At 42.3% G+C, this 20,153-nt stretch overlaps 1 protein-coding gene across 1 annotated transcript in view; it reads left to right on the forward strand.

The window, feature by feature from the left end:
• The first annotated feature begins 2,000 nt into the window (after positions 1-2,000).
• LOC133367519 (immunoglobulin superfamily member 1-like) overlaps positions 2,001-20,153 on the forward strand; it is a 45,323-nt gene continuing 27,170 nt past the window's right edge. The window contains exons 1-7 of the mRNA XM_061591612.1: positions 2,001-2,158; positions 2,287-2,322; positions 3,678-3,959; positions 10,860-11,156; positions 15,622-15,729; positions 16,897-16,943; positions 17,689-17,835. Of these exons, the coding sequence (XP_061447596.1) occupies positions 2,128-2,158; positions 2,287-2,322; positions 3,678-3,959; positions 10,860-11,156; positions 15,622-15,729; positions 16,897-16,943; positions 17,689-17,835 (948 nt within the window). The 5' untranslated portion in view covers positions 2,001-2,127. The remainder of the gene's footprint in view (positions 2,159-2,286; positions 2,323-3,677; positions 3,960-10,859; positions 11,157-15,621; positions 15,730-16,896; positions 16,944-17,688; positions 17,836-20,153) is intronic.

Below are 20,153 nucleotides of genomic sequence, written 5' to 3' on the forward strand. Positions count from 1 at the left end.
ACTATTCTGACACAGATGCAGATTAGGATAGGTCTCAACTTAAAAGGCTTGTTGAAAGAGGAAAGTCTTCAGAAGGCGCAGAAAAGATAGCAGAGATGGCACCTGCCTAATATTCAAAGGGAGGGAATTCCACAGGGTAGGTGCCGCCACACTAAAGGTCCGTTTCCTATATTGTGCAGAACGAACCTCCTGATAAGATGGTATCTGCAGGACGTCCTCACCTGCAGAGCGCAGTGATTGACTGGGCATATAAGGGGTAAGACGGTCTTTCAGGTATCCTGGTCCCATGGGGCTTTGTACGCCAAAACTAGAACCTTGAACTTGGCCCGGGAGCAAATGGGCACCAGTGCAATTCTTTCAGCAGCGGGGTGACATGTTGGCGATACCCTGCTCCAGTGAGCAGTCTCGCTGCTGCATTTTGCACCAGCTGCAGCTTCCGGTCCAACCTCAAGGGCAGCCCCACATAGAGCACAATACAGTAATCCAGCCTAGAGGTTACCAGTGCGTTCTCCCTTTGTCAGAGAGAGAAGACTTTCTAAACAGAGAGAGAGAAAAATGGGGTGCAAGGAAGAAGCAAACCTGTAGTCCTTACAGTTGCAAAGAAATGAATATTTGGGGAGAATGAGCTGAATTTCTAGTGATCAGAGGATTCCACATCAAGGCCCTGCAGGAAACTGTCCTCATGGCCTGAAGAAGCTGAATTTTGACAAATGCATACGTGCTTACTTGATGTAGCCTTTTAATATAGGAGGGTTCCTCCAACACAATAAGGTTTGTGTTGGAATATAATATCCTTCTGTAGAACAAATGGTGCTTATTCCTAAATAAATGTGTTTGGCATCAGGGCAGGATCAGAAAGCACAATTTTTAACCTCATAAATCATGATGGCATTGTGATTTACGCAAGTTACAAATGCTGAACTGAACATTCTCAGAACTCTTCAAATTTTTTAAATATCAAATTTAATAATGAAGAAAAAAAGGGAAACAGAGACAAAAAGACAAAACAAAAAGCGCTGTCAACCATCAGTACGTCTACTTGAAATGAAACCTATAAGTCAGTATAAGTCCTCCAGCTATCCAAATAGGTATCCATACATGATTGGCATTTGTAGAAAAAATGTTCAAATGTAGCAAGGGCAGTGAGGTCCTCAGACCATTGTGTAATGCACACTGGGTATTTGCACTTCCAGGCTTGAAGCATAAGCGACCATAACAGTTCACAAAATTCACTTTTAATGTTCTGCCGTTAATCCGCATACAACAGGAATATAATTTAAAAGCACATCAACAATATCAAAGATTTTGCCAGTACAAAATTTATACAAACAACAAATTCAGACCAAAAAGAATATATCACTGAGCAAGCCCACATCACATGCCTCAGCTAAGTATTTTCAGCATTGCACCTCCAGCATCTATCTGTATTAGACATGGCCTTCCTGTAAAGATGTTGTGGAGCCCAATATACCACAAACATGCATTTTTGCTGAATCAATTTGCCCACAAATTGTATGCTATCTCCCATTGTTTGGGTTGTATAGTGCATTCTAATTCCTTGTTCCACATCTCTCCCAGTCATTGAACATCTATTTTACAAAGTTCCAACAAGCAGGGACTTGGAGCACAGGTGCATGTTCCATAGGGAGGTGGGACTTGGACTGTCAAAAAAGCTAAGTAGAGGCAAACTGTAGTCCTGACAGTCCTCAGGTTCTAATAGCCTGCTGAGGGCTTGAGATTGCCATGATTTATGATTGGTAGCATAGAAGTCTTTCGGCCCCAACAACATTGCTGTGGAGAAGCCCTCTTTCTGAGGACTGGAGACATTTTAAAGTCTGTGATAAACCTTCTTATCACCACAAATGCAAATTTTACAAACACTCCACTTCCTCTAGTTTTGCAGTCTATGAGTGCAACCTAATCAGTGATGTGATTGGTCAAGCGGTTTAAGGGAGGGGACTATGACCAACCGGGTTGTCAGATCTGAAAGAAATGGTATGATCTGGGGAAGAGCCGTGTCCTGGAACATTTGGGTTTCAGCAGCAACAGTCTCCAGCTAAGTTCTGCATTCAGGAGACACAGAACTAGGAGCAAACGGGACACGCTGCTGGCTGCAGAACTTCCACCATGAGATTTTCTTTCAACATCCTTTTTCTTGGTTGGTATCATTCCTGGAAGGGTGGAGGGACCAGACTGTAGGCAAAGGCAGGGTGGGGAAATCCGAGGCCCAGCTTCAGTTCCTGCTGCTCAAATATCTTGCCTGTAATGGGATTCTCTGCTTTCCAGGGTGTTGGCTGACCAGGCAGTGGCAAATGTCTAGAGGTGAGTGTCCGTCGGCAAAAGTATATTAAGACTAGGGGAGAGGCACAGTGCAGGATGGAACTAAATGCCATGGCCTTCCACAATCAAATGTGCTTTCCTCACTGCTGTGGTACCTACCACACTTTTCCTATTCTGTACAAGAACTGCAGGTAGAGCGGCCCCCATCCTCCTTTGTCTTTAGACAACCTGTGTCCAGCTCAGCTGTCCCCATGTAAATCCAGAGTAACATTTCAAGGAAGCTGATTGCTAGCCTCTGATTTCTCCTAATGAAAAGTGCCAGGCTGGGTACTTACCATGGGGGGATCACTGCTGTGGTTGCTGATTTTACAGCATTTCCAATTTTCCAGCTCATCTCTATAGATTGCCCTTTAACTGCAACCTGATCATTGAATGTGTAGCAATTCTTAGCTCCATGATATTGAGGAATTAGCCTGTTCACCTCTGCTTATTAAGAGATAGTTAAAGGCATGCTGCAACGCAGGCTATTATTTTCTGGTCAGTTGGCAACCCAACGGCTTTGCTCCTGCTGCTATGCCAGATGCACCCAGAATCGGAAGCCCACAAATTGGACATGGGCGCAATAGCCCTCTCCTGCCGTTAGTCCCCATCAGCTAGTATGCCCCTAGTCCTAGAGGGACTAAATAGGCTTCATGGCTAGTAACCATTGATAGCTTTATCCTCCAGGGATGCAATCTTACCTGTGCAAGCTTTCCATATGGTCCACTACATAAGAAACAATCACTCCAGTTATTTCACTTTCACACTTTGTAAAAGGGCTGCTTAAAGTCTAAACTAAGACAAAGCTTAGAGCTCCTGAGTCACTTCCTTCCCATAATAAATAGCAGCAGAGGCTAAGGGACAGTCCTCCGCATGTTGTGCACCAGCTCGTTCATTGCCTCCCAACTGCATGCATAGCTACAGATATTATCATGCACGTCTCCTGTGTTCTGGCTCATGCAAGAAAGGGAGCGCCTGAGCTGCATAAAGGACAGTAGTGAGGGACCCTCCTCCTGCATGGCCACCCCATCCTCCTTTGCTGTTCAGGGATTTGTTTTTTTTGCTGCTTTCTCAGCTCCTGCAGGAAGAGTCAGTGAGGAAAGTCTATGTTGATGGCCCTTCAGCTCTTCCTCAGGTCAAAATATGGCCCCTGCTTTAAAAATAAAAATCAGAAATGTACATAAACTGATTTATATATGATCCATTGTATAAGGTCAAAAATTATTAATCTCTCACCAGTCTATGACTTTTTGTATAAATTCTGTTAAACTCCCCAAGAGCATGCGAATGCCTCCTGTTTGACAGGGCGAGGCTGTTGCAAGTCTCCAAATCTCACTTACCTTCTCTTTCTGGATTAGGACAGTCTTATAGCCAGCCTTCCATCACAGTGATTCCCAGCCCTAACATCACCCTGGGACAGGATTTCCTCATCTATTGTGAGAATGAACATTACTATGAAGCAACTTTTGAGCTCTTCAAGAGTGAGCCTCCATTTCATGTGCAATCTAAGAAAGCTTCAAAGACGACTGAATTTTACATTTATGATGCCAAAGAAAAAGATGGAGGAATTTACCAATGTAGGTATTGCTTTCGTGCAGTTTGCTCAGAGGGGAGCAACCGAGTTTACATCAACATAAAAGGTGAGGCTTCGCTCAGTCTACATGTGGCAGTTTCACAAATAACACTAAAGTGGGTGTTGGATTTATTCCATCCACCAATCAGGTGAGAAAACAGCACTGATTCAACTGTACAATTGATTTTGGGTTCATTCTCCCCTTTGATAACATATAATTAGAATTTTGTTCCAGACCAAAAGACATTTTCTGTGACTGGATTAATGAAATGCAGGTTGGATACCATGCTATATGACCCCTTGCACTGTACTGAATTTGTTGTACCCGCCCCCTAGATCCCAGCCTCCTCAAACCCTCCATGAAGGTGAAGGCACAAGGGACAATGTGCTGAACGTTTCTATGCAGTAGAATTATCCCTGTTTGTTCAAACTGGAGGTTATTATAACCTATGATGAGTATAAAATGAAAAGGGAAATGAAAGTCTATCATATTAGCAGGCAGCTTTGTGCACTGAGAGAGAGAAATGCCACCATTTTCATCCAAAAATGCTTTCCCGTTTCCATTGCTTTTCTTTCATTAACAGCTAGAGATGCTCATTTTTGCAGATTAAACTAACGAGGGAGCATTGCTGCAAGGCAAACTCGGCTTCCTCTGCCACCATCTTCTCTCTTGTAATGATACACACATGGGATTTTATCTTCACAATAGATTGTCTCCTCTCTTAGCATGTGTCAGGGAGGCTGCCCACTTTTGTCCTCCTCCCACCACCCACCACCAGGGACCTGTATAGTTACCATTCCACAGGGCATGGAAGATTACTTTTAAAAAGGAATAAATTACAATGACTGTTACACGGCCCCAAAAAGGAATAGATTACCATTACAATTACAATTGTTCTGAAAAGTATTGATACTTTACCATTACTCAAAAGTAATCACTACAATTACAGTTAAGGTACTTTAAAATAAAACCTAGAGGGACTACAAGGTGCTGGGCTTGTCTGCTGCACACCTAAGTAGCCTAAAACAACATGAAAAATAAACACAGAGAGAGCTGGTAGAATAATTCTTTTTATCCACAAGATAGCAGTGACAGTCTCTGTTGGCCTGTAATGTGCTCTGTGTGTCTCACAGAAAGAGGCTCTGGAAACCTGAAGCAAAAGAGTTAAGCAGAGCAAGAGAGTGTGCCAGGTCTGCCAAGGTCAGCAGCTGGTAGGCAAGGGCAACCGATGAGATAAGAAGGGAACTCAAGGCAGCTCTGGTGTGGGGGAAAGTTTGTATGGAAGGAGGACTGCGTTTGTTAACTTTAGTGTCAGTAAAAGACTCTTACAAAGTACTTTGCCTGGCCTGTATTATTCCGGTTCGGACCTGCTCCAGTACCTCTGCACTGTACTGTATCAACATGCGCTGCAACACGGGTTATGGGCCCAGCATACAGAACAAAGCAAGTGGTTCTGGTGCTGTTCTGATCCGGTGCTGAAGAGAGAGAAAGCAGGAAAATAGAGGCAAGTAAAAGAGTGAGCAACATGGCAATAAACCTGATGACCGGGATGGCGATGGAAAGATTGAGTGCTGTTAATTATGCCAGTTGGAAGTGGAGAATGAAAGCAGTTCTGGTCAAAGAAGATTTATATGACGTGATAGAAAACCCCCCTCCGGCCGCTCCATCAGCAGCGTGGACGAAGAAAGATGAGAAAGCGAAAGCATTTATTATTCTAGGGCTGTCTGATACTCAACTGCTACACGTAAGGAATGAGCCGACAGCATACCAAATGTGGGAGACGCTAAAGGCTGCCCATGTGCAACAAACAGCAGGGAGCCGGCTGTGTTTAGCAAGGAAACTTTATCAGATGCGTTTTACAGATGAAGTGACTATGTGTGAGCATCTTGCTGAATTTCGTAGATTGTTTGCTGAGCTGCAAGATAGAGGAGTAAATCACAGTGACATTCAAATGATTTATATCATTTTATCTTCATTGGATCAAAAATGGGACAATTTGGTGACAAGTATGGAGACTTTACCTGATGGGACTTTAACTTTGGACTTTGTAGAACAAAAGCTGCAACAGGAATGGAACAGAAGACAAGAGAGTAAAAGGACTGAGTCTAAAGAGGCTGAAGCTGCACATCAGAATTATTCAAGAAACAGGACTTCCGGGAAGGGTGACTTCGCTTGTGCCTGCTTTTGGGACGGGCTCCCGCCTCAAAAGAAGCTTATTCAGATATAAATCAGTCAGAACATTTTTTTTTTTTGACTGATGAAATTTCTCCCGGGCAGGGAGAAACGTAGAGATCAACCTCAAAAGCCTGTTTTTGTTGGGAGGACTGGATTTCATTAATTTATGAGATAAGGTCCAGCCAACAATGCCGGACGGACTTTCTAACAAGCTCTATCTGCTTAAGCGATACGTTTATCTTTTCTTTAAAGAGAGAACGGACTAACAGGCAAGCACCCTTCTTTCTATTATTTTTTTTTACTTGGTTTAAATTGTTACAGCAAAAGGAGATTTGTCAGATTGATCGGCTTTGGACAACTTCTGGGTGAGATATAACTCTTTTCTGTTATTCACGAAATTAACAGCTTATCTTTGTTTCTGTCGCAAAAAGCTGTCCTGGAAGTGCATTCTAAAGATAATAAACAGAAGAGGGATTTCTATTCCTGATTTCTATTCCGAGGAATATTATATTGTCTGGGACTATTCTCTTTTTGGTCTATTTTATTTTGACGAATCTGCTTCTTCACGACGCCACTAACTGTTTTGATGCTGGGAACTAAATTTGTTTTGCATTCTTGAACATAGAGAGATAAGGCAGGTTGCTCTGTTTATACTGTGATGTCATCAAGCCTGGAATATTAACCCAATTGTTGCTGAAATAAGAAGTGGTTCTTCTTTATTTTTGTTTTGCTTTGTTTTCGTGGTTTTAAAAATGGCAATCAAGAAAGTGGCTGAGAATCTGGAAGTAATTATGTTTCAGAAAATAATGGATGAGATTGAGATAACGAAACAAACCCTGCGACAGGGTAGTAAGGAGCTGAAAATTGAACTGAGCAAAATGACACAGGAGCTTAAAGAAATAGGGGATCCTGTGAGAGAGGAGAATGAGATCAGAGATGAGAAAAGAAAAAATAAAGGGAAGATACAAGCCCTGGAGATTGGAACAAATGTGGAATTGGAAAAAGATCTGGAGTTTATGGATTTTAGAAATAAAATCTACTGTTTGGAATTTAACGTTATCTCTGAAGAAATTAATGAAGATATTAGAGATAAAGTTATCAATGGCTTGGATAATCTTCTGGACTGGAATGATGTGATGGAGCTTGATATAGAGAAAATCTATGGAATTAACTGCAGCCATGTGACAATGGAAAAACTCTTAAGAGATGAGCCAGTGCATTTTGTAAAAAAGAAGAACACAGATATGACTTTACAACAGTATTTCAGCAACTTATTCAGAATGGATGGCAAGAAAATATTTGGGATAGAGGAAATTCCCATCAGACTCTTATTATATGACTATGGTTACAACAGCAAGATTATTATGGAATACTGATAATGGAAGATTGGACACTGAAATTACTGGACTTAACAGGACTATTGAAGATGGAAGATGGAACTAATAGGGATAATGGAATAATGGCTATTGAAATTATTGGACCTAACAGATTCTGATGAGATGGATTAATCGAAATGTTTATTTGGACTATGGTTATGACAATAAGATTATTATAATTATTAACGAGATGGATTAATTGACATGTTTATTTGGAGAAAAATTGATAGATATATTTCTTAAAGAATTGAAACCTCTCTTTGACTTTTTGTGGAAAGAATAAAGTAATGTTTATGAGATTTGATGATTAATTAAGATAACTACTGGAGGAAAGTGATTTTATAATATGATTTAAGAGACAGGATTGTTATATATTGTAGACCTATAACTGATTTGATATGTGACAAATGGGAAGTCAACATTTTATTTTTTTTGTTTAATCATTTTTGTTTTGTTTTGTTTTTTGTCTTTGAATGTTTTATGATTTTGTTTTCTATGTTTTATGAAAATTTGAATAAAAATTATTGGGAAAAAAAAAGAATTATTCAAGAAACAGGCAAGAGAATAAAACTTGTTATTTTTGTGGGTCCCGGGGACATATACAGAGACATTGTTTAAGTAAGAAGAGGAGAAACAGAGACAATGGATGGCAGAAACCAAGCGTAAACTTTATTGCTGAGAAGGACACTAAAACACTTAGCACTAAATGGCTTCTGGACAGCGGGGCGTCTAATTGCCTGATCACAGACGCAAGTTTGTTTTATACTTCAAAGCCTGTGCAAGAGAAGATATATCTGGCTGACGGATCAACTCGGGACGCAATTGCAAGAGGCACGATACGGTTAAGTAATTTGAGAACGATATTGACAGATGTATTATTAGTTACTGATTTAAAATGTAACATTCTTTCAATGAGAAAATTAACTCAGATTGGTTGTAAAATAACTTTTGAAGGGAATAGATGCATTGTGCAGAAAGGCAACGTAACATGTATGCAGGGGAAATTACAAGACTCAATGTTTATAGTACAGAGTGAGCATGCTGAACCTACATGTGCCTGGTTAGGAGTGAATAAAAACATACACGAAAATTGCATACATGAATGGCACAGAAGATTAGGGCACGCAAACTTTGAGAAAATTAAAAACACCCCAAAGCATAGTAAAGACTTAAAGCTAACACATTGTGAGCATGTGGATGAGTGTGATGCATGCAATAAAACAAAAATGACAGTAGCACCAATTAATCAGAGCGTTGAAAGTACTACCACAGAACCTTATCAGCTTATACATGTTGATTTGGCAGGACCTTTCCAGAGTTCAAAAGGAGGGGCAAGATTCTACTTAGTGATTGTTGATGATTTTTCTAGATTTACACATGTATATTTATTGAAAAAGAAAAGTGAAGCGGAGGACAAATTACATGCATTTATACAGAGAACAGAAACACAATATGGGGTTGTTATTAAAAATATAAAATCAGACCAAGGGGGCGAATTTACTAGTAATACATTAAAAGCATATCTTGAAAAGAAGGGAATAATCCAAAGTCTCACTGCTCCCTTCAGCCCATTTTCCAACGGAACTGCAGAGAGACGGAACAGGTCTCTGCAGGATTCAATGAGAGCTATGCTAGAGGATGCAGACTTGAATAAAACATATTGGGGTGAATGTATTTTGTATACTGTATACATACAAAACCGTCTTGTACACAGAATGATTGGAATGTCTCCCTATGAAAAGTTGACAGGGAGAAAACCCGGGCTTAAACACATTGAGCGTTTCGGAGCAAAATGCTGGGTGCACGTTTCTAAGCAGAAAAGACATGGAAAAATGGTCCCAAGAGCTCAGGCAGGTCGTGTTTTGGGATTTCAAAATGCGTTTTATAGAATTTGGTTACCTGAGAAACAACAAGTAGTGTTAAGCAGAAGCATTAAAGTAGTAGACCAGCCTTGGAAAGACAGTCAAACAATTGTGCTTGATGACGCAAGCAGACAAAGTGCAGTAGATATTCCTTTTGGTCATCAAATACCCTTAAGAACTGCGTTAACTGATATGATTAAGGGTGGCAAACGTAATGTTAAAAGACTCAGAAGTGAAGACATAGCGATGCAGGATACAGCAGTGCCAGGGACTAGTGCAGGCTCAAGTGCAGGTGCAGGTACAATAAAGGATGAAAGTGAAGAAGAAATGGAAATTGAAAGTGTCAGACGTTCTGAAAGAACAACCAAAGGAAAACCGCCACATAGATTCACATTCAATATAACACAACACAAGGTGGATGAGACAGATGAATATCCTACAGAATGGGTAAAAGAAGGGCCAATAGACACTGAAACAATGGATCTAATGTGGAAGTATTGTACTGAGTGATGAAATGTAAATGTATTTGAATAAAGATAAAATCGAATGAACTGTATGAATAAAGAAACAAAACAAGAAATGAAATGTAAAGAGATACTGTATGAGAAAAACAAAATGTACATATGTGTAGTGAAATGAATAGGGATGGAAATTTGTATTATGAAAATGAAACAAGATGAATGTATATTGCTTTCTGTGAGTCACAGGTGGGGGCTGTTGGCCTGTAATGTGCTCTGTGTGTCTCACAGAAAGAGGCTCTGGAAACCTGAAGCAGAAGAGTTAAGCAGAGCAAGAGAGTGTGCCAGGTCTGCCAAGGTCAGCAACTGGTAGGCAAGGGCAACTGATGAGATAAGAAGGGAACTCAAGGCAGCTCTGGTGTGGGGGAAAGTTTGTATGGAAGGAGGACTGCGTTTGTTAACTTTAGTGTCAGTAAAAGACTCTTACAAAGTACTTTGCCTGGCCTGTATTATTCCGGTTTGGACCTGCTCCAGTACCTCTGCACTGTACTGTATCAACACGCGCTGCAACAGTCTCTCCACTGGTAAGGGAGTGGGGGAGGGAGGCAGAGGCCACCAGTCAGATATTTGCGCATCAAACCAAGTGCAACTAGGGTTGCCAGGCTCAGGGCCCGAGACTGATCCTGTATCTTTAGGAGAAGAGAAAGTCAGCCAAGTGCAGGTGTTCTTGCAACACTGTAATGGGAAAAACCACAAGGTGGAATTCTTCCTTCCCCCTGCACAACTTTTAAAGATGTATCTTTCAGTCTCGGGCCCTGAGCCTGGCAACCCTAAGTGCAACCCCCCCCACACACACACACTCAGCCAGCAAGTGTCATCTCTGACAATCAACCACAACCTGGATCCTGCCCTGGAACCAACTAAGGCACACCCACCCAAGCAAACATTTTCCCCTGGGGTGCAAAAAAGTTAAAACATTGCAAAAGCAGCAAAGTAGCCAGGGAGGGCAGCAGAGGCCACTTTGCATGCCAAATGCAAAGACAGTCAGACAAGACCAAACAATTAAACTTCCCTCTTTTTTTCTTTCACACTCAGGACAAGTTTATCCCAAGCCTTCCATCTCAGTGAGCCCGAGTGAGCTGGTGGCCCCAGGGGAAAACGCCACCATCTACTGTAAGAGTGAAGGGCACCGAAAAGCAGAATTCATTCTACAAAAAGAAACATCTTTGAATACTTCTGAAATCAAGAAGACAGAATTGGGTGAGATTCTGTTCTCCATTGTCAATGCCAAACCATCAGATGGGGGGACCTACCGCTGTACCTATTGTTTCACGTCTGGCTTCTACCAACCATGCTCGCACTACAGTGACAGAGTATATATCAACATTACAGGTAATATCCTGCCTTAGCCCTTGTATGCAACTTTCACAAATAACACTAAAATGGGTTTTGCATTTACTGCATTTGTAAATGAAATGGAAAAACTGTGTTGACTTAGATTTAAAGATTAAAGCATGCCTTGGATTTAAAGGTGGTTCTTTCTCCCCCTTTATGTCACATTTCAGTATCACTGCAACATTTGCAAATGATGCATTCCAGACAGAGGAAACAATATTATGTCTCACTCAATTAGGCAGAGCATGTTGGTTAATTAAAAGACATTCCCAGTGACTGGATACATAATGTGGGTTGAATAGCATGCTTTATTAACCCCTGCCCTGTACTGCATTTGTCATATTGCCCCCTAGATCCCAGCCTCCTCAAACCCTCCATGAAGGTGGAGGCCCAGGGAACAATGTGCTGAATGTTACTATGAAACAGAATGGTCCTTATTTGTTCCAACGGGAGGTGATTTCAATGTATGATTAGTATAAAATGAAAAGAGAAATAAAAGTCTATTTATTAGCAGACAACTTTTGTGCTTGAAAAAGAAAATTGCTATAGTTTCAATCTAAAAATGCTTTTTGTAGGTTAAATCAATAGTCCTTTCCAACAAGTAGGCCTCCTAAATATTTATATGGTAGCCACTGTAGTATGTTTTCAACATTCCTTTGCCACAAATAAAACCCAGAGCGCCTCGGATTCTAAGAGCTTTACCTCTAGCTGCTCTCCCGCATCACTTGTGCATCTGTTGAACTCTCAAGATAGTCAACACTCTCGTAATTCTGCAGCCTGGACTCTTTTGGGAGGATTGGAGGGATATACTGCCCTGAGCTCCTACTGGGAGGAAGGGCAGGATATAAATCTAATAAATAATGTTGTTGTTGTTATGTGCCTTCAAGGCGATTATGACTTATGGCGACCCTATGAACCAGCGACTTCCAATAGCATCTGTTATAAACCACCCTGTTCAGATCTTGTAAGTTCAGGGCTGTGGCTTCCTGTATGGAATCAGTCCATCTCTTGTTTGGTCTTCCTCTTTTTCTACTCCCTTCTGTTTTCCCCAGCATTATTGTCTTTTCTAGTGAATCATGTCTTCTCATTATGTGTCCAAAATATGATAACCTCAGTGTCATAATTTAAGCTGCTAGTGATAGTTCTGGTTTAATTTGTTCTAACACCCAATTATTTGTCTTTTTCTCGGTCCATGGTATATGCAAAGCTCTCCTCCAACACCACATTTCAAATGAGTTGATTTTTCTCTTATCCGCCTTTTTCACTGTCCAACTTTCACATCCATACATAGAGATCTGGAATACCATGGTCTGAATGATTCTGACTTTGGTGTTCAGTGATACATCTTTGCATTTGAGGACCTTTTCTAGTTCTCTCATAGCTGCCCTCCCCAGTCCTAGCCTTGTTCTGATTTCTTTACTATTGTCTCCACTTTGGTTAATGACTGTGCCGAGGTATTGATAATCCTTGACAAGTTCAGTGTCTTCATTGTCAGCTGTAAAGTTACATAAATCTTCTGTTGTCATTACTTTAGTCTTCTTGACGTTCAGCTGTAGTCCTGCTTTCCTGCTTAACTTTCATCAGCATTCGTTTCAAATCATTACTGGTTTCTGCTAGTAGTATGGTATCATCTGCATATCTTAAATTATTGACGTTTCTCCCTCCAATTTTCACACCTCCATCATCTTGGTCCAATCCTGCTTTCCGTATGATATGTTCTGTGTACAGATTAAACAAATAGGGTGATAAAATACACCTGTTTCACACCCTTTCTGAAGGGAACCAATCGGTTTCTCCATATTCTGTCCTTACAGTAGCCTCTTGTCCAGAGTATAGGTTGCGCATCAGGACAATCAGATCCTGTGGCTCCCCCATTTCTTTTAAACCATCAACTAAGATGGTGGCAGCGGCTTCAGTACCTTAGGGAAGCCATGGCCGCCATCTTCACTAAGGGCAATGCTAAAAGGCTAGAGACAGGTAGGTGGGGCAAGGGAATGGCGGGCAGGCGCAAACTCCTGCCCTGCGATCCACGGATGGTGCCGCAGATTGTGGAAGGGGAGCGGAGGGCCCCTCACGGGCTCCTATAGCTTCAGGGCCCTCGGGCCACTGCCCCACCTGGCCGCCCTTTAGAACCAGCCCTGGTTGTGAGGATAAAATGGGGGAATCTGTCAGAAAGGTGGGATACACTGTAAACATAATAAATATGTAAAGAAACTGGTGTTGGAGCTGCTCCAGATTTTGGTGTACTAAAACTACTACAAAACACAAGTAATCCTTTGGACAGTACACACAGCCTGCTGATTTCCTCTATTTGCCGATATTAATTTTGTCTCACCTACCCTGAAGAACTAATCCTGCAAGAAGGTTTCATATCGCATATCAGCAACACCACCGGCTCTTCAGGAGATAACATCTCCCAGACTCAGACAAGGCCTCATTCAGGCCCAACGGATAGCAAGGCTTTACAGGTTGATCTAAATAGGTCAAGAGGCAAAAGGCTTCCAGACAAATGAAGAAGTCAGATAGATTAATGTATTAAGCTTATGCCATAGACCTTATTCCAGAGAGTGTTGCCAAGAATATGTTAATACATTATTACAGGCAAGAAATGTGCAGTTTTTGAGCAGTCGTTTTGTGAAGAGCTTCCATTAACTCCCAGCATACCATAACAATAAATATACACAGAGCTTTCAATATATTTTACTGGGACAATTACCATTTTGTCTCAGAGGGCAAATCCTTTTGATCACAATTATAATTGTGGCTGGGGAAATGGGTTCAGTCCCTTACTTATCCTTTGTGGAGACGAAGTCTCAGTACGCAACCATAGGGGAGATAATTTCACCACCAAATCATTTGGAGGGGGCATAGTCCCCTTGCCTCTCCATTCTTTTCAAGGCAGCTCAATTTTTCTTGCTACTTCTCTGGCTTTTTCTCATTTTCCCAGTCCTTCCTGCCTCTGTCGTTCTCTACATACAGACAAACCTGCACCAAGATAAGGAGCTATATGTACACTTTCTTTTAAAATTTGCATATATTTGTTTACTATACACAATTTATTCTGCTTCTGCTAGTCTTTGGCCCTTCCTCCATGGCTCTAAAGCCCCATCCCTGTCCATAGGAAGTGTATGGCCTTTGGCTTCTGAGATTCTTCAGGATTAGAAACGAGTTTTGTTTTTTTAAGAACTGAGATTGTCATGATGTTGAATTCTGAATCCGCTATGAGTTCCTGCACTTGTGCCATGCCATCATTGATGGCCAGGAATGATGGGAGTTGTAGTTCAGCAACATCTGGGGGTTCCCCACTCTTGATATACAGCAATGGGATCCCTGTATCTGTATGTCTGAGATTATGTTGCACTACACTCATCTTTACGGCAACGGATAGGGAATGAAGGGAGATAACCCATTGGAGAGAAGGATGGTTGAAGGATAAGATGTGGAACAGTGAATATCTTGAACAAGACAGAATGATGGAGAAGTAATTTGTAGGATATATGGAAGAAGTTGAAAGGACAGGTAGATAAATGTAAAGGGAATTTTTCATACATATATGGCAGTGTGAAAGAGCCTCACAGTAGAGTATGATGGCCCCAGCAGACAGTGGATGCTAGGACTGAGGAACCGCAGTGAGGAGGCATTAAGAGGAGCTGTGCGTGCCCCATGGTCTGCTCTGTTGTCAGTCCTGAAGTAAGAGTTAACTGCTAGGCCAGTCGCCTTCTGTATGTAGAATGGGAGGGCACCATCTTTGCATTCAGCTCAGAGAGCAAAATATCTTGGCTGGCCGTGCATATTGTTGAGGAATACGCATGAATAAACCAACCATGTGGGCACAACCAATCACATCCATTGTTCACACTTGATGGTTGATCTCTCTTCTGGCAGGGTGCCAGTCACACAAACTTTGCACCTTGCTCACGGTAGGATGATTGCTTCTTCATTCACTTATATTCCCAGCTGAATGCAGTGGTGAACAGCATGGTGGGGCAGCAGTGCTTTACCTGACCTCTCAAAGGCTGAGCTGCTGCTGCTTACTGGGAAGGAGAGGGATAGGGGTTGGAGGCAGCATGCGACAGCACCAGTGGAGCCAATCTGGCACTTCTGCTCTGGTGTGTTTGCGCTGCACCAACATCCCTTTCGCCTCTCCTTCCTGGTAAGCAGCAGCGACTCAAATACTGGGAGGCTGAGTGGTAGCGCCCCATCACCACACCATCCGCCACCGGCTGAATGAAGTCACAGTAGAGGGAAAGTTGTGTAAGAGAAGAGATGCATGGTCCGTGGACAGAATAAATGGAAGAGCTTTGGCAAAGAGATATGGAAATGGCTGTGGAGGAACTGGGAGATGGTGACATGGAGGGTGAATGAATAGATCCATGGACTGACAGAAGAATCATTCCAAATAGCCTGTGTGTGTGCTTTGGTAAACAGTAGCAGCATTCTGACTCTAGATGTCCTGTTCTAGGTTTTACACACAGATCTACAATCATGTGGGTAAGCATTGCTGCCGGTCTTCTTCTGGTTCTCTTCCTACTGGTACTTGCCTTCATATTGTGCAGGAGAAGGAGGAGGGGTAAGTGGGCCTCTGGATGACTTGCTTTATAATGGCTGCTAAAGCATAACTGAGGTGGTAAATCCTCACATGGGGGGAACTGCACCAGTGCACGTTTCTCATGGAAAGATGCATTAGCCCTCCATGTCAAAAGGTCACTAAGTCAGAGCAAGAATTCTCTTCTTTTAAAAATAAGGTAGGCTTCTAGCCCCAATGGTTGAAGAGATAGGCTTGAAGGTTATGGGTAATGCCTAGTGAAATCTCAAAAGCTGATGGGTGGGCATGAGCAGAGTGATATATCTTTTTTGATTATATATTTATTTATGGAACATTTTATTAACTACTGTGCATAAGTAACATGGAAGACGTGACACAAAATTAGCAGCACACACACCATGTGCCAGTGCAAACTGATGTAAAATACATTAAGTGACAGATATGTAAATATTGACTGTTTAAAGCACTCACAAGTTAATATAGTGGTCTTACAGAATAGTTACAAATGTATATGGTGATTATCACTGTTTCACAGATAGCCAGTGAAAATCCTTTTCAGCAACAGTCCATTCCATGTTGGCATGATTTTGCAGTGTTACTGCTTCCTGCTTGTTCGTGAGTCACACAACGCAGGCACCAACCTTTAGTTATTCCACTACTTTTGCCCCTTTATTCAACCATTTTTCAGGCTTGTTTTATTATGGCTTTTTGACTTAATGTGGTGTCCTTTTGCTGTTGATCTATTGATTTCCATGTGAACCAGCCGCATGCAGAATCACTTTAGCACCCTTTCGCCCCACTTTCCTTCCCTACCTCAACTTTAAGGGTCAGACTTAGGCGGGTGAAAATAAATCCATAGGACATTTTCCAATGTTTAGAACTGTCTTCACACTGCCAGACATACCACTGCAGAAAATGAGTATTCAGGTTGCCTAGGTGGAGATAGTTTACAGTGCAACATAAGAAAGAGCCTCACAGCTACTGAGTGGTCTCCTCTATTAAGATAAAGATCTTAGGAGTTGTAATGCACATGCTGGAGGGAGCAGCGAGTATATGGAAGTAGCATCCTGTTATGGGACAGCCCAGATAATGGCTTAAAACATGAATAAAATAGTCTTGCTGATAACAATCTCTAGTGATGCTCTGAAACTGATTGGGAGAAGAATCTCACAGTGTCTCTCTGGTCTACAGGTTCCACAGGTTCCCCAGCCAATGAAAGAATCCAACCAGTGAGCATAGTAAGAAACCTCATGAACAAAACTCTTTATTACTGTGAACATTGTGCCAACAACTCTACAGCCCCTGACCCTCCAACCTGGGGGTGGAGGTGGGATCCATAATATCAGTGCAGCAGCCTCTGCCTATCCAATTTACTGGGGATGTTTGGCCACACAAATAGAAGACCCACCCTGAACTTCAGGGATTAAATTCACAGTCACCATTGGGCATTATGCTGTATGAATGGTGATAGGAATGCAGCGCCATCCATACATCTCTAGGGTGAAAGTCCTATGTGCCTAGATTCTCAGAGTAAAAAGCATTTTAATTTTATACCAGAAATTCAAATAAAGACTGTTTAGGAGTTGTATCTTGTTAGGGTCAGAATAGTTATATTAAAAAAAAGTTATGATACTGCTTGGTAACTCTTCTAGATGCAGGAAAATTGGGGGATAGAGACCCAAGTACCAGCCTCCAGATGGCCAGTTGGCAGCCCCAGATGTCATTTGCCCCTATCTTGATGCTGCTCTTCCAAAGTCCTTTACATTCTGTGGAGCAGGGCTGGGGAACCTGGGGCCCTCCAGATGTTCAGACTCCACCTTCCATCAGCCCCAGCCACCATGGCCAATGGTCAGAGATTATGGGGCTGTAGTCCAACAACATCTGGAGGGCCACAGATTCTCCATCCCTGCTCAAGAGCATAACTCTAGAAAAGGTAGGGGCAGGATTGCACTCTACATCTGTTGACTTTTTTCCCCACTGTAGCCCCTGGAACTGGATACTGGAGAAGACCCCGATGGAGTTTCCTATGCTGTACTGAACCACAGTTCACTGAAAACCAAACAGGCACCCGATGCTGACAGAATCTCCAAGCCCTGTATTTATGCAGAATTGCCCAAAGACAGAGCCAGGGAGGACCAATAAGCAGGACCTCTATGATGTAGAGACTTCTGGGACCTTGCCTTATCCCTGAGTTGCATGGACACAATGTGGTGGTGGTGGGTTGTAAAAAATGAGGTGCCAGTACTCATATATTGATAAAAGTGCCGTGGGTGGCAGCACAAAATGGCTCCCATGGTTTGTCACAAAACCAGCCCTTGTGTTTTAGAAACATGTTTTTGTAATTGTGTTTTGGAATGTTTTTAACTGTTTTTAGAATGCTTTCTCTTCTTTTCGTTAAGTTGCTTTATTTATGTGTGCTGCCCTGAGCTGTTTCAGGAGGAAGGGTGGGATATCAATTCCATAAGTAAGAATAATAATCTTATGGCCGGGTCCCACAACATGGGAAAAGAGCTTCATAGGGCAGCCTTGTTGGCCGAAAGAAGCTGTTGTTCTCAACTAAGAGCTGGGCAGTCCAGCCACTGATGTGGCTCTGTAAGCAAGAAGACCACCTCCTTTCTGCAAGGTCTTCCTTTTGCTCCCTGCATTTGATAATGTGGAAACAGGTTAAACCAGGGGTAGGGAACCTTCATTTTGGAGGCCTACTGTGGCCCTCCAGACCTCTTCATCTGGCCCAGAGGGTCATTGCAGTCCTGGAAAGGTATGAGGAAAGATTGTAGCATTTGGGGCTTTTCAGTTCAGAGAAAAGGAGAGTAAGAGATGACATAAGCGTATGAAATTATGCATGGCATGGAGGGAGTGGATAGAGACACATTTCTCTCTCTGTGTCTCATGACACTAGAACTCTTGAACATCTAATGAAGCTGAATGTCAGAAGATCCAGGACAGACAAAAGAAAGTGCCTCTCCACACAGCACATAGTTAAACTATGGAATTTGCACCCACAAGAGGCAGTGACGGCCACCAGCATGGATGGCTTTAAAAGCGGAGTAGACAAAAGCAGGGAGGATAAGAGTATCAAAGGCTACTAGCACTGATGGCTATGCTCTGCCTCCACAGTTGCTGGAAGCCGCAGCGGGGAGAGTGCTCTTGTCCTCAGGTTCTGCTTGTGGCCAGTGCCGTAACTAGGCAGGTGCAACAGGTGCACAGGCACAGGGCACAGGACGAAGGGGGGCCCTGAAATGGAAATTTCTTGTGTACACAAAAATTATTTATTTATAAACAATTGTTATATTGTATTTGTTTTATTATTATTTTTCCCCCAAAAAAATTAAGGGGCCCAAAAATAAAACCTTGCACAGGGCACATGAAAAGCTAGTTACAGTACTGCTAGTGGCTTTCGCGCAGGCATCTGGTTGGCCACTATGAGAACAGAATGCTGGACTAGATGGGCCACCGGCTTGATCCAGCAGGGCTCTTCATAGGTTGTTACGTTCTTATGTCCTGCTCTGTGCTGTCCTCCAGTGCTTTGTCTGGCTGAGATGTGTCTCTGACTGGTGATAATGCCTCTTGCTTTCCTGCATGGAGGCTAGAGAGGTTGGGGTGGGGGAGAAGGACCTCTGGCTGGAATGTAGCCTACAATGCAAAGGAGTCACCTCCATTGCTCCATTTACTTTTGCCTCTGGTCCTCCCCACCACTGGCATGCGGCCCCTGGCAGATTGCCCACAAAGGAATGCAGCCCGGCCCTCAGACTGAAACAAGATTCCCTAACCCCATCTGCACATGCTCTGTGACATCCTGGTTGGAAGCCAAAGTATCTTTTTTAAAAAGAAAAGAAAATGAATTAATAGCCAACTACCTTAAAGATACAGTAACACTGGTTATAGTCTCTCCATATGAGTACGATTGTCCCAATAGTCACATCATAATGCTGTTAAGTTGCCTCTGAGTATTTCATTATGATTGCGCCCTAGATTGTATTGTTGCATTCTATTTTTGACATGTTTTGTTTTATTCAAGCCTATTGTGTACTGCCCCTCGTATCCATGAGAATTAAGGGTGGTCTAAAATATTAATAAATAAACAAAAGGAAGAATCTATGAACGCTTTTATGATGTTAGTGCAACATTAAACCCTAAACGATGCTGGTCTATCAGGGTTGACAGGGACTCCTTTTTGTCCCTGATCATTGTGCTTTGTAAGGGATTGTTGTGTGCATAGTCCTGAAATTTTCTTGATCAGGCTCCTTTGTCTCTGGGGGCTTGGAGACAATTTCTCAGTCACACCCTTTCCTGGTCTTCATTTGTAGTCTCAGTAACTTCATTACTGAAGTGCCATTTTTACAATATCTTCCCAGGCCATTGAAAATGTCCTTTCAGCAATCTCTTCCCATGTCCCAATTTTACAAATGAAACTGGAAATGTGTGGTGTGAACTCCACACTTTGCAGA

The sequence above is a fragment of the Rhineura floridana genome, chromosome 11 (genome assembly GCF_030035675.1).
Source record: "Rhineura floridana isolate rRhiFlo1 chromosome 11, rRhiFlo1.hap2, whole genome shotgun sequence".
Taxonomy (NCBI): Eukaryota; Metazoa; Chordata; class Lepidosauria; order Squamata; family Rhineuridae; genus Rhineura; species Rhineura floridana.